The sequence below is a fragment of the Ceratotherium simum genome, chromosome 13, assembly GCF_057802395.1.
Source record: "Ceratotherium simum simum isolate JZ-2026a chromosome 13, ASM5780239v1, whole genome shotgun sequence".
In the NCBI taxonomy this organism is placed as follows: Eukaryota; Metazoa; Chordata; class Mammalia; order Perissodactyla; family Rhinocerotidae; genus Ceratotherium; species Ceratotherium simum.
The window spans coordinates 7,485,291-7,500,155 of record NC_141912.1 but is presented as its reverse complement, the minus strand read 5'-3'; the positions used below and the strand labels follow the sequence as shown (position 1 = coordinate 7,500,155).

General features: G+C 43.5%; 1 protein-coding gene across 2 annotated transcripts in view; it reads right to left on the bottom strand.

Moving 5' to 3' along the window:
• DSP (desmoplakin) overlaps positions 1-5,515 on the bottom strand; it is a 42,062-nt gene extending 36,547 nt beyond the window's left edge. The window contains exon 1 of one of the 2 annotated variants that reach the window (XM_004432138.3): positions 4,916-5,515. In XM_004432138.3, coding sequence (XP_004432195.1) covers positions 4,916-5,112 — 197 coding nt within the window. In that variant the 5' untranslated portion in view covers positions 5,113-5,515. The remainder of the gene's footprint in view (positions 1-4,915) is intronic. The other variant, XM_004432139.3, reaches the window with a different exon arrangement.
• Between the last annotated feature and the right edge of the window lie 9,350 nt (positions 5,516-14,865).

Here is a 14,865-nt window from a genome sequence, read left to right as displayed (position 1 = left end):
AAAAAATTAACTACTGTTGAAAGCTGTTTTGTAGATCTGACCAACAATTAGTTGGCTTAATGCATCATCATATTGTGTTTTTTCTCCCTAAGCAGATGGAAACTCTACGGGAGTATTAATGAAAGAATACAATGGTGATAAAATAAATATCTTACAGGAAAGCAACAAACTAAAAAGAAGTAAAAATTCATATTAGATAGAAGAGTTTACGAATAGAAAAGATGAATTCTAATAACCAAGGTGTGATCTTTTCTTGAGCTATAGTGGTATACTGGATTCCAAGTTAGCTCAGCCACTAACTAGCTGTGTGACCTAGACCAAGCCACTTGACTACTTTAACCTCAGTTTCCCAACTGTAAAATGGGGAAGTTTGTCGTGAGGCTTCAGATAACATATATAATATACCTGGCACATCATGGGTGTTTGCCAGGTGATAATAACTATTATTAACCACTGATCTGATATTTTTATAAAATTATAACTCATCCAAAATTAATAACCATGTAAATGTTATCTACGATATATTAAGCTAAACTGAATCTTACTCTGCAACCATTTCCCAGAAAAGTATTTAGAATCTCCATTCTATGAGTCACCCAACTCTAAGCCTGTTTCCTCAGACTCTCCTTGTCTCTCACATCCAGTTCTTAGCTGAAGTTGCAATTCCCCCTGGCAGTAACTACTTTCCTGTCCCAATGCCACCAACCTCGATCAGACTTGCATCACCTCGCTCTCTCACTGCAGTTGCTTCCTTAAGCCAACTCCCTCCTACAAACTCTCCCCACTTCATGCCACCCTGCAGCCTGCACACGGCTGCCAGAGAAACAGTCCTAAAGCTCACTTAGGACAGTCTTATTTTCCTGCTCCTTCCATGGAGAAGACACTCACTGGCTTCAGTGCAAGCAATGGCTCCCCTGTGCTTATCCAAATTCCCCACCCTGGATTCAAGGTCTCCCAGGCTCTGGCCCCAACCTCTCCTTCCTACTCACATCTCAATGCTCCCTACTTAGAGCAAATGTTCAGAAGAAAGACCACTCCACAGGCCTTGAATTTGCTCCTGGTTTTCCACCTCTCACACTTTCTCATGCTCTTTCCTCCCCATGGAATGCTCTCTGCCCATCCATCTTTATCAGCTGAAATACTCCAAAGTCTAATTCAACACCACTTCCTTCATCAAGTCTTACTAGTTTCTCCACCACAGACGTTATCTTGTCTCCTCACGAAGCTCTGAGGCATCTATACCCCTCCTGTCCAGTATCCTTTTGTATTACAGTACTCATGTACTTTATCTTCCTTTAATGAGTATACGCTCCTTTCAAGAAGTCTTTGTATTTTCACCTTTGAATCTCCCCGACACCTAACACATAGCAGATACTCAATAAATATTTGCTGAATGAATGAATAAATGGAATTGAGATACTTTCATCCTCTAAGTACAGGACTGTCCAGTCTAATACACAAGGGACATGCTCTAAAGGCCCAGAATGACAGGAGGGCAGAGGTGAGAAGCCTTTAAGTTTGGTGCCTGAGTGGACTCAGGGATTTGAGGCGTCTTAATCTACTTGTCTCCAAAGGGGAAAAGTGAGGTTTCTATACTCCTTAGCACTCGTCCACTCTAAAATCCAATGCAAATAGACTTGTTTATTTCATGCAAAGAAATAGGCTTCTTTTAAAAGGTAGTTTAAAACAAACTTTAAAATACATATCAAATAGTGATCACATGCATTTTGGTTTTGACATCATGAGTTCTGAAGAAAAGTAAGCCTTAATATAATAACCACATATTTCTGAAGCTTAATGACTGTATTTGGCTTTTAATCCTCCTACAAAATCCACACTTTGATCAGTGAAAAATCCAATTGTGGGACTTTGTCACTTGGCCACCAAATTTCACTACAGATTTGTAATTTCTTTTAAGTACAGGAATAAGACTAGAGTAATTTCTGCCTTAATTGAAAACAACATTAATATAACATCCTACACAAGAAAAAGGCGAAGTTTAAATTTTCAAAAATATAGCTACTATATTATCAAGCACATAACATTTACCAAACTTTAAAATATTAAGTAGACCACAAGAAATTAAATAAAGTAGTTGCAGATTCCATCCAGCCTAAAATAAAGACACAAAAGATAGACCGGGGAAGGAGAGAGAACTACAAGGGAGACATAATACTGTCCTAAAAACTGACAGGTGTCATTAATGTAAAGGATAGACAAAGGGAAGATGTTTTAAAGTCATTTTAAAAGGAAATAGTATAAGATCTGGGTTCTCTACACACTCACTTTAGGGAAGGGCTAAATATAAACACTGATTATTTCAAAAATCACCAATCTAATTCAGCCAATAAACTGGCAGTTTTCAAAATAAATAAGCTCAAATTCGACCAGTAGTTTTCATACTGGGTTTTGTGCTTTAAAAGCAAAACAAAACATCTTTATTTAGAAAAACTTTTGGTCAGAAAAGCACTTAGTAAATTGTTAATCATCATTCACTGAGCAGAGGGCAGACAGGTACGAGACGGTATCCTACTTCTACAAACTGCAGGCCATAGGCCAACAAACCCATAAGCCACCAAGAAAACAGGCGCGGTTGCAGGCGCGTGCCCTGTCTGTGCCCTGTCTTTCTGCGGTTGGTCGCCATTACTTTATAATGCAGAAGTCAGCACTGGCAGCGGGCTACTTTGTATTGTGCTAATTCTTCCATTCAAGAAGGGTCAGCAGCACCACTGCAGGCCGGGGCAGGCTAGGAGAGACTCCATTACGTGGGTCCAGAAGAATGATCGCCTGCGGCCTCAAGCTCCCAGCCTGGCGCCCTGCTGCCCGGCACATCAACATCAATGTGCAGAGAAAGCACCCTTCCTCAAAGGTAGGTAATTTTTCACTTGAGTCTGTTTTCCTTTCCCAGAGAGATGTAAAACTTAACAGGTTTATTAACAGCCTTTAGGTTGGAAAAACTGAGCACAAGAAATGATGCTATACTATGACAAAACATTGAGCCTCCCCAAAATGTAATGTTTCAGTAAAGAATCCTTATAAACCATGTATCTTTCTGCAGTTCATTAACCAACGTATTAATTACAAATTTACTTCTACAAGAAGCCCAGGGAGTGAAATATTCAATTAACAGGAATGTGTATTGTCAATTTAAAAGTCAGGGACTTTAAGATAACAAAGCCTATTAAAAACAAAAGACTCGGTTCATAAACGGCCAAAAAGAAGAGCTGCTCAAGAATCCTTGCAAATTCAGACTTGGGTTTAAATGGTTGCATTAAAGGAATGTGCTTTCCAAATACTGGAAGACTGGGAGGGAAAAGGCAAGTTTTGGATTTAAACGGTTGGCCAAGTGTTAAAACAAAGTTAAAAACCAAAGTGAAAACTGGCAAAAATTTCTCCCCTTCTCCCTACTGCTTGGCAGGTTTTTGCTGGAAATCCCCAGGCGCATTTTGTTCAGAAAACAAAGAGCTCCAAAATTGAGACAATTCTTGGCTAACTCAGAAAAGAAAATAACTTATCAAGACGCTCCGGGAAAATAAAAAAGCACAAAACAGGTTGCAACTCGAGCAGCCGCTGCCTTTAAAAACGCTGGCAAAACAAAAAGCCCCTGGAGTGTATTCAGTTTGCTCCTCCCCAGCCTGAGGCCACCGGGCAGGGTAAATAATGTTCGGCACTCGAGCCTCTTTCCCAAAAGCCCTACGAGGGAAGGGCTTGCAGGGGGCGGGGAGGGTGCGGGCCGCAAAATCCTCACGGCTCAGGTGGGCACCCCGAGTCCAGCTCCCGGGGACAGAGTAAATGCAGGTTCATGATCTTCGCCCACCCAGCAAATGACCCGCGGGATCGGTTATGCACTGATTCTGAGAAGCAGACCCTGCCCTCTTCCCAGTGGGCCTCCCCGGGGGCACTTTGACCAGGGCGGGCCCCGGTGTCGCCGGCCGGCGCGGGTGGGACGCGGCGCCCACTCCTCCACAAACCCCTGCCCACACTCGCCTGCTCAAAGAGCAAGACCCTGCGCCCGCGCTCCGCCACCAAAACACTGAGGTCGTTCCCTGGGTGCTTTTTAAAAAGGGAAACAAAGGACGCTGGCGCGGGGCCACAGGTGCGCTCCCCGCGGGGGCTGCGGCGCGGGGGACTGAGGGGGACAGGCGCGTCCTGGCGGAGTTCCGACTCCGGGCCAGGCGACCGCCCCTGCGGGGGAGCTCCGTTTGGTGGCAGGGGAGGCCGAGGCGCGGCCTTCTCGGAATGGGACCCCGCGCCGCCGGGACGCGCAGCCTCTATACAAAAAGCCCTTGGGTGGCCGAGCAGCCAAGGCGCCGCCGCGGACGTGGTCTCGGGGTGACCAGGCACTGGGGATGAGCCAGGCAGAGGCTGCGGAGCGCAAACTCGGACCCTGGCCACCCGACAGGCGGGAGCCCCGGCTCCTTTACTGTTTTACTTTTGGTTGCGGTTAAAGAGGTTGGGTTTGGTTATCGCAGCCCCGGCTGCCAGACCTCCCACCTGCTGGCCGGGACAAAGGTGGATGCCAGCCCGGCCCAGCCGCGAAGGGGGCAGTCCTGAAGGCAGCCGAGAGATCCCCGCGCCCGGTCTGCCTCCGGCCCCGGGTCGCGGGAAGAGAGAAGGGTGGGACCGAGTCTCCGCCAACAGGGAAGGAGCCGCTCCTCTCTCGGTCTGCGCGGCGCGCTGGGCGTCAGGACACCCGGGTCATGCCACAGCGAGAACAGGAAATGCTTTCATGATCTCGAGCAAAAAGACTTTCCCCTTTCTGGACCTGGGTTTCCTCGTCAGTCAGAGGAGGACGGTCTCTTCCTTGCCCAACGTGCTGAGATTCTGCTAGGAGAGAGTGGAGACCCCGCAGCCCCAGCCCAAGAGCCCCGCGTACGCCGCGCGCTCCGGGCGCCCCGGCCGGCCCGGTACCCACCAGTAGCCGTCCGAGTTCTGGTCTGCGACCGTGTAGTGCCGGCAGTAGTACATCCTGCTGGTGCCCCCGCCGCCGCCGCCGCCACCGCCACCGCCGCCGCTGCAGGTCATCTCGTAGCGCAGGTCCGGGCCGGACTCGGCGCGGGTCAAGCGGCCCAGCGTGTTGATCCGCGAGTGGGAGCCTCCGTTGACGCTCATGTCGGCGGGCACTCAGAGAGCCGCTCAGCGCCGAGGCATAAGCGAGGGCGGGCCGGCTCGGAGAAGGCAGAGGGGTTCAGAGGAAAGGCCAAAAAGCGGGAAATGGAGTGGGGAGTTCAGAAGGGTGTCGCGAGGACGCTCCTCTCCACCAGGTCCGGCCCGGCCGCTGCGAGCGCGGCGCGGCGGGCGGAGGTCGGGCGCGGGGGACGGCGCCGGGCCGGGAGCGGGAGCGCGAGGAAGAGCTGTGGCTCAGAGGGCGGCGAGGGCGCAGAGGAGCTGGGTCGCAGCTGGGTGTTGGTGTTGGTTGGTGAGGGCGCGAGTCTCCTCCCCGCTGGCACCCGGCGCCGAAGCCACACCTGGCCGGTTTCTTCCCAGGGAGGGGTGCGGCCGCTGCGCCACCTCCGCCCCGCGCGAGTGTCCCCAACGCGCACGGGCCGCCCCTCCCCACCTGAGCCAGCCGACCCGCGGCTCCGCCCTGCGCCGCCGAGGCCTGAGTAACAAGAGGAGGGGCGGGGTCCCCGAGACCCCACCGCCCCGGCGCGGCTACTGAGGGGAGGGCGTGCGCTCGCAGGGACAGCTGCTCTTGGCGCTTCGGCTGCAGGGGCCGGAAGAGCGTGGCCCCTGCTTTTGAGGATTTTCTCGGTCCCCAGGGCGGAAATGGACTGAAAAATAAGGGCCTTGCGATTGGACAATTACTTATTAAACATTTACTTTTGCTCATCCCTAGAAACGGTGCCAACCAAGCTTTGACTAGAAACGTAATAGAGGAGAGAATGCTTAGATGATGAAGTTTTGTTTGGGGGCTTTTTTAAATTTTCTTTTATTAGAGTAATCCAGAAACTTGCCTCAGAAGTCCGATTTCCGACGTGTAAACGATTTTTACGCAGAATCACGCCTTTCTGGAGAAGTCGTCACCGTAAATCATTTCTTTGGCATGAAGATAAAGAGGAAAACACTACAGCCATTTTCCACGGGGTGATACGAAAATATAAATTGCAATTCCTTTATTTTGCCCGTTGATGGTCATTTTAAACGAAAAATTGCAAAGACTTCCACCCCCAAACCCAGTTTCCAAATTTTGTAAAAGAACCTTGGGAACATCTGTCTCTCTGGCGCCCCTGAGCGCCTTCTCCCTTGAGAAGACAGAGGCCTTCCTGGGACTTCAGTCTCCTGGAGAGCAGCAAAGAACCCTGGACAGAGATCATCCGCTGGGTACGGATGAGTAACTCTGAGCCAGAACATTCCAGCGACTTGCTCCAGAGCCCCTCCCACTTCGTGGCTGAGTGTGAATTACACCGTTGTCTCTGACCCCTAGTTTAGATACCGACCCACTCATACCATCCATAAAAAGCTGTTTTTATCATTTGAAAAACTGTTGTTACTGTTTAATAAACACCACTTAAAGATCTTTAAAGTAAATATTTGTCATCTTCCCAAACAATGCCAGTTAACTTACCTTCTTATATGTTTCTGAAATGTTTATGAATTGAAAAAAACAAAAATCAAACTACATTTGCATGTTGTAAAGGGAGTGGGGGGAGTTTTATAAAAATTCCCATAATGAAACACCCCTAATTACACCTCGTTTCTTAGGCACAAATCTTTGACAAAATGTCTTGTTCTTTTTCTTCACAAATGGCCACAGAGTTGACCAGCTCAAATCCAAGGAGTCAAACATACAATGAGATAAATGTTTACCACTGTTACCACATCCAATAATTCCCATCATCTCAATTTTCTCTCCTATTTACTAAAGGCAAATGCGATAAAGTATTGAAATGATTACACAAACACTGATGTATAGATGAGAACAGTGTTTCTTCTGAAACTGATTCAATGGCTGGAAGTCAGCATCAGCACAAATGGCCCATATATCCACAGACTGGAGGGGAGAAAAGCCATTTGGGGTGTCAGTGCATAATGTACAAGATTAGATTTAGGATGTTTTGCCTCTATACACCTCATTTGTTCAACAAATAATTATAACCTACTATATGGAAAGACCAATGCTGGACTTTGGAAAATACAAAGATGAATAACCCATAGTCAGTGTCCTTAAAAACATTACAGTAAAATTTCAATTTAAAAAATTCAGGGATTCCTTTATTCCAATAATGTGTAATAAGAAGGTCATGCAATTGCACAGTAGAATTCTTCTTAAAAACAATGCACATCTATGAACCACCTCCCAGTGATGATGAAAGCTCTGCTTAGCCAAAGGGGCCCTCTGAGAGCTCACACTGAGTAGTCAGGAGCCTGGCCACACACAGACCCAAACACCACCCAGACTCACAGAGCTGTTCAATCTGTTTACAAAACAGGGCAAGAGGTGAAATGTACAACCCACCAATTACACACCTCTGGCTGCCATTGCTTCCTAGTCTATTTTATTGCTTCCTGCGCTCCTTTTGGTATTCCCCAGAACACAAATGACTTCCAGCTAATCAAACATGCCAGGTCTGGGAAGACAATGACTTTCATTTATCTTTTTCTAAGAATGGTAAAGGAAGATAGGAGGATGAAATAAAAGATAGACATGGTAGATGGAATCCAGATATAAACACATTAACCGTCTAAATTGGCTCATCTCATGGACGGCCACAAGGTGAAGGCAGGGAATCAGAAGACCATAGTTCTGATCTTAGTGCTGCAATTTACTTGGGCAAGAGCTCAGTTTCCACATGTGCAAAATGGAAATAATAATACTTGCTCTGCCAACTTTCCAGATGGACAGTGAGGATCAAATGAGATAAAATGTGTGAACATTGTTGAAAACTGAAACATTGTATAAAACTAAGGTACCACCCACTAAACCAAAAGCTCTTTGCTGGATGTGAAATTTTAGCCTTTAGTATTTCCTTTATCCCACATGTGAATCAGTAAAAATCCCTTTTGGAGACATTGAACATACATTCATTTAAAAAGCAGATATTAGACATCTACTGTGTGCCACACAATAGGCTCACTGCTGGTCACACAGAGATGAATAAGGCTTGGCTTGTGCTCTGAAGGATATCCAGTCTGCACCAGGAAAACGAATAATTACACTACAACGTGAGGCATGCTATTACAAAAGTATGTTTATAGAATTGTGGGAGCACAGCAGAGGGGTGTAAAAGTAGCTTATTTCTTACAACTAGGTTTAAAAAAATTCAGAAGCCAAAGTCTGGCAGCGTCCTCACAAGCTGCCACTAAGGTCAGCTATTTTTTCCCTGCCACTTGTAGAGACCTCCCCTGCTACTGTTAGAGACAGATCCCTGACATGTAACTTTCTCTCTGGCTGACCTTAGCAATGACCTTGCGGTTAGGAAAGAGGCATCAATCATATCCTGAGCATATTTTTAACACTAAACAGAGCACCTGATTTTAATAAGATTAAGAGGAATCATTTACTTGCTCAAAATCCCATGGGAACTCTCTCATATCTCTGTGTTGGTAAATGATATCCTTTTGCCACAAAAAAAGATTTATAGCCCATGAATTACTACACCCCTGTTCTGCCTGCCAGGGGTGTAGTATTTTAACATCTTAGAACTTCAGAAACTAGGATTGGACTATAATGTGAGGTAAACAGGATGCTTATTATCTTGCTTTTCCATTTACATGAATAAATTAGAATCTTCCAGAAATAGTGAAATCCAGTCCTCAATATCACAAAAATAAGATTATTCTCTTCTAGTTAAAGTTGTTGAAACTATTCAAAGCTTTCATTGAAGAAAGCAGTTTAATAAACCACGTAAATTCCATTTCAGAGATAGGAAAATGTTTGTGAAATATATACATTAGCTTTATCTTTATCTTCCTTGGTTCAAGTGTCGTTCAGGATAATTTAGCGGTTTTTCGTTTTTCCCAGGGGAGGGTGATTAACATTTTAGCAATTAAACAGCTGAGAGAAACATCTCAAATACATTTTCTGTCGCTGTAATGATGAGTTGCTGCTTGTCTTGGTTTTTGCACAGGTAATATCTAATAAATTGTTCTATCCTTTGTGTTTTAAGAGTATGTTTTCTGTTTGTTTGTTTGTTTGTGAGGAAGATCAGCCCTGTGCTAACATCTGCCAATCCTCCTCTTTTTGTGCTGAGGAAGACTGGCCCTGGGCTAACATCCGTGCCCATCTTCCTCCACTTTATATGGGACACCGCCACAGCATGGCTTGCCAAGTGGTGCATCGGTGCGTGCCCGGGATCCGAACCAGCAAACCCCGGGCCGCCGCAGCAGAGCGAGCGCACTTAACTGCTTGCGCCACCGGGCCAGCCCCAAGAGTATGTTTTTTGACTGCATTTAATTGGATAGCATGGATATTGGGGATTCATCCACACTTTCCTGCCTGATCCTCTAGTTCATTAAGAGCCCAGATTTGCAAGATAGAGGGGCTGGAGGTTAAGGGTGTGGATGATGGCGACCCCAGGTATGGGCTACACAGGCGCCACCCAAACCCTTAGCCAAGTGACTTCTGACGCACCAAACTAAAAAATAACCTATATTAATTTTAGTGGGCAAGCCACACAATCAATAAATGTAATATAGAAGCCAAATAAGTTAGCCTTTTTAGTATACTCTCAAAGTAATTTTTTAAGCTTATGTAAGGGCCTGTCAATCTGTCATGCTGGGATTGGAACACTTACTCAAACTTCTATAAATATAAAGTCAAGATGCTGATTATTGCTGGTAAACCCAGTTCTCAGCAAATACCACATGGATATATAATGTGCTAATAGCTACATGAAGAAAATTAGGAATGGCTGCTCAGCCTTTACTGAAAGAATTCAAAATTTATATTTCACAGAGAATTCCAGAAATGAAAGCACCCTTAAAGAACTCTTATACCAGTTGTTTTCAAAACTTTAGACCCTCGAAACTCTTTGTACAAGTGAAACCCTACAAGGACAGCCAGTAGTCAAAACAGATCACGGTGGTACCAGACTGGTTGTAGCCTGGTGGGAGTTGAATCCCCACCCATTGCACCTGGACCTTGCCTTTTGATGCTCTGGGCCCCAGAGCACTTCCCCAACTGAAGCACCATATAAACCAAAAGCCACATTGTTTTTTGGGGTTTTTTTTGCTTGAAGATTAGCCCTGAGCTAACATCTATACCAATCTTCTTCTGCTTTATATGTGGGTCGCTGCCACAGCGTGGCTGATGAGTGGTGTAGGTCCTCTCCCGGGAGCTGAAAACCCAGGCTGCTGAAGCAGAATGGGCCTAACCTAACCACTATGCACTGGGGCTGGCCCCCAAAGCCACATTTTAGTAAAAGAAAAGTGTGAATCCAAGGGAGGTTAAGAAACTTCCCTGAGTTACTTACCATCTAAAATATCAGAATTCTGTCTGTTTCCAGCTTCATGCCCTTTCCAGTATGTCAAAATTCCTGTCTAATCAGGCATGAAAGAATACCTTTCTGAGCAATGATTTGGTATCAATTTGAAACCAAGAAACCATCCTACCAATTGTTATTTTCCTACACTAAACCCATAGGATGTCTGGAAATGCAGTAACTGTACTGAGCCTGCTTTGCAGAAGTCACACCAAAAAAATTACTTTTACTATTTTTAGCCATCTTCCTGTAGGTGAGGTGATTGTCTTTCTTGGTCTGCTTAAATCACAGTGCATGTTTTTGTTTCCTTTTGGTTGTTTTTTTAAAATATAGCTTCCATCATTTAGGAAAAGTAAAATTAGAGATTCATATACAAACAACATAAAACCAGAATGGAAATGAAGCCAAACATGATCCGACTTCGAGTAGAGTGTGAACTTTGGGTAGAGTGTAATACAAAAGAAATGTTACCTCATCTCTGAAGTGACCATCTTTCAAAATTGTAGACATTCATAAGCAATAGCAGGTTCCCCCAACCATTATCATTTTATCATCATGAAAGATTTAGTGCACATACGCGGCTTTCCTGCTGCAGAGAGAAATGTCCGCATAAGAGAGCTTAAAGAATAGGTCCTATCTTCAATTAACTTGACATCTGAAGCAAGAGATAAAGTATGAAACATAAACCAACTGGTTGTATTAACAAAAACACAAAAAGCAAGCGTCTAAATGCAGCAGGAGCTAGGAAAAAGAAAACAAAACCATCCTCAGCTTGACCTGACTCTCTTCATCTAGCGTTGCAATAGTTTAATTTTGTCAGAGAAGCGCTAAGATCACAGATCACAGATCGTAGGGAAGAACTCTATTCAAACTCTTCATTGTACACAGTGAAAACTGAGGCCATGAGAATTTATGTTACTTGCCAAGGTCTCAGCCTGTGAGGGACAAAACCTAGATCACCTGAGAGTTTACTAGCAAATCAAGAGGCTTAGGAAGATGAATCTAAAGTGGGGTTTTTTTCCCCCTGATTATAAAAGTATGTATGTTTGCTGTAAAATACTCAGAAAAGGTAGAAGGGGACGTAGAAAAGCTAAGAAATTTTCATCTATAATTGTACCATCCAGACAAGGCAATCATGCCAAGCATTTTTGGTAAATTTCCTTCCAGTTTTTTTCCAATGAATTTTTTACCTACCTTTACCTGATGTCAGGTTGTATATATAAATTTGTATCCAGCTCCTTAATTTAGCATCATATCACCAGCATTTTCCAACCACGTTTAAAATGTCTTATTAGCATTGCTATAAAAGGTGCATACTATTTTGTTTTTTTTAAAAAACCCTCTTTTAAAGTGGCAAGGGGCCGATTCTGGAGCTTTCCATGTGAGCGATCCACTGTTCTAGAACTTTTCACATGAATGGCAAATAGCATTCACTGTGGATGGGAAATGAGAGCTAGCGAGGCAGAGCTGAAGCAGTGAGCAATCGCTTCATAGAATGCGGTTACAACCACCACCAAAGGTGTTTAGGACAACAATCCTGCCCTCAGGGATGCAGGCAAGTCCTTATAGGGTCTCCCCAGCAACCCTTCCGTAGCCGGCAGCAGAGGGCTGCAGTCGTCAGAAACCAGAGTTTTCTGCTTTAGTAACCTTTAGTAAGCTATGGACATTCGCCATTGGGAAGCTCTAAGAGACTGGGCTACTTCTGAATCCTTTAACCAGCTCCTCAGGATTTGGTGAACTGACTGCTCCCCTCCAAATGAGAAAGCTTCCCTTCAGCAAGGGTTGGATTCAAGACGAAGTCGTGCAAATCGGGAGGAGAGCCTAAAGGATCGTTTCTTCTGCCGTAAATTAATGCCCTTGACAGCAAATCTAAATTGATTTGATTTATGTATCTTTTACTGATTTGCAGAATTTTAACCTGAAACATTTAAACCATGCTGACATCAGACAGAAATGTTTCAAATTTAGGAAAAAGTTATAGCACAGTTCTACAGCAGTTTCAGCAAACCTGTGAAGCAGTTCTGTCTTGCAAAGGTGGGTGTGGAGCTACACGTCATTCTGGTTAAACCTGTCTGGCGGCTCCCTGGAGGTTTAACTGCTTAGCAATTTGGCTTCAGGTGGAATCCAGCAAAGCACCTGGAGTCCCCTCCCACCAAGGTACTCAGAAGAAATGTCATCTGTCATCTCTAGACAATCTCTAAACAACCTTTTATTTTGCTTTGCTGAATAAGGAGAAAATAATCTCATAATTTAAAATTGGAATTTTTATGTTCTTAAAGCAAAAATCAATGTTCCTATTTAATGTATCCCTGAGAAAATATGTAACATACAAAAGGAGGGTTTCTTAAGCCTCCTTTTTAACTACAGAGGAACTTGTCTTTATAAGAGAGACTTATATTAATACGAAATACATCTTGATCCCAGAGTTATCATTAAAAATAAATGTTAAGAAAATGGGTGTGTTTATACAGACACGGATGTATAAAGAAGGCAAAATGTATTGTAAAATTTTTTAAAAAGGCAATTTTTAAGCAATATACCAAATGATATGGTCATATTTTTTTACATTAAAAATTATGTCTTAGAAGAGGCATATAAAGTGATCTTAAGGCATAGAGGTTATTGCTGGAGGATGGATATATAGAAGACTTATTTGTTAGAGTATACGTTTCTAATAATCTTTAAAATAAAGGTATGCAATTTTGTAAGGAAAAGGTAGCTTTATATCTGGTTTTGAAAATGAAAGTGAGTTTCTCAACACCTGTCTTAAAAATATGATATTTGTCAGTATGAGAAAAATAATTATAATTTCATTCATTTGTACAGCACCTTACCGGGTTCTTTTTTTTTTCACTTTTAAAATTGTGGTGGGGCTGGCCCTGTGGTGTAGTGGTTAAGTGTGTGGGCTCCGCTGCTGGTGGCCCGGGTTCGGACCCCGGGCACACACCGATGCACCGCTCGTCAGGCCATGCTGTGGCAGTGTCCCATATAAAGTAGAGGAAGATGGGCATGGATGTTAGCTCAGGGCTGATCTTCCTCACAAAAAAAAAAAAAAATCACTTAAAATTGTGGTAAAATATATATAACATAAAATTCACCGTTTAAATTGTTTTTAAGTGTACGATTCAGTGGCATTAAGTTTACTCACAATGTTGTTCAAGCATTATCACCATCCATCTCCAGAACTTTTTCACCATCTCAGACAGAAACTCTGTACCATTAAGCAATAGGGCCCTCTTCCTTGCTACCCCCAGACCCTGGAAACCTCTATTCTACTTTCTGTCTCTATAAATTTGACTATTCTAGGTACCTCACGTTAGTGGAATCATCCAAAATTTGTCCCTTTGTGTCTGGCTTATTTCACTTAGCATAATGTCTTCAAGGTTCATCCATGTTGTAGCATGTGACAGAATTTCCATCTTTTTTAAGGCTGAATAAAATTCCACAGTATGTCTATACCACATTTTGTTTATCTGTTCATCAGTTGATGGATATTTGGGGTGTTTCCACCTTTTGGCTATTGTGAATAATGCTGCTACATTGTTTATTAAGTAGTAAAATTACTATAAATGTTTCCTTTCCTTTACGACTTCCCCCTCTCCCGTGGTTAATAATGTCCTTTTTTTTTCTTTTGCATAGTGTCTGTTGTTATCATTCATTTATCCCCAAACTCTCCCCTAGTTGAGTAAATATTTTCTCAACACGAACATTCACATCAAGTATTCTATTAATTTCATTTGCTTAAAGAAATCTTTCTTGGTGAGGGATGGGGGAGTGGATGAAATGGGTGAAGGGGGCCAAAAGGTACAAATTTCCAGTTATAAAATAAATAAGTCATGGGGATTTAATATACAGCGTGGTGATTATAGTTAATGATACCATATTGTATATTTCAAAATTGCTAAAAGGGTAGATCTTAAAAGTTCTCATCACAAGAAAAAAAATTTTTTGTAACTATATATGGTGATGGATGTTAACTAGACTTATTGTGGTGATTGTTTCACAATACATACAAATATTAAATCATCATACTGTTCACCTGAAACTAATATAATTTTATATGTCAATTATACCTCAATAAAAAAATAAAAATGAAAAAAAAAAAGGTGTTGCAGCCTCCAGATAAAAAAAGGAAATCCTTCCTGGAATCTTCTGACTTGCTCTAATCTGAGCTAATTGCTCTCCAGACCTGCTCTCCGCTGTTGATGTAGGACCTGCCTCACCTTCCCCCTAAGAGTCCCCTTTGCCTGCTCTGTGTTGGTTGGACTCTCTGTTTTCTGGATCCCCTGCCTTTCCATCTGTTGATTTAATCCCTCATTTTGGTGGCACACATCTTCCACCAGCTTTACTGAGAAAGAGTGCATGGGAGATAAATTTTTTGAGAACTTGTGTGTATGAAAGTGTCCTTATTCTACCACATACTTAATTGATCATTTGGATG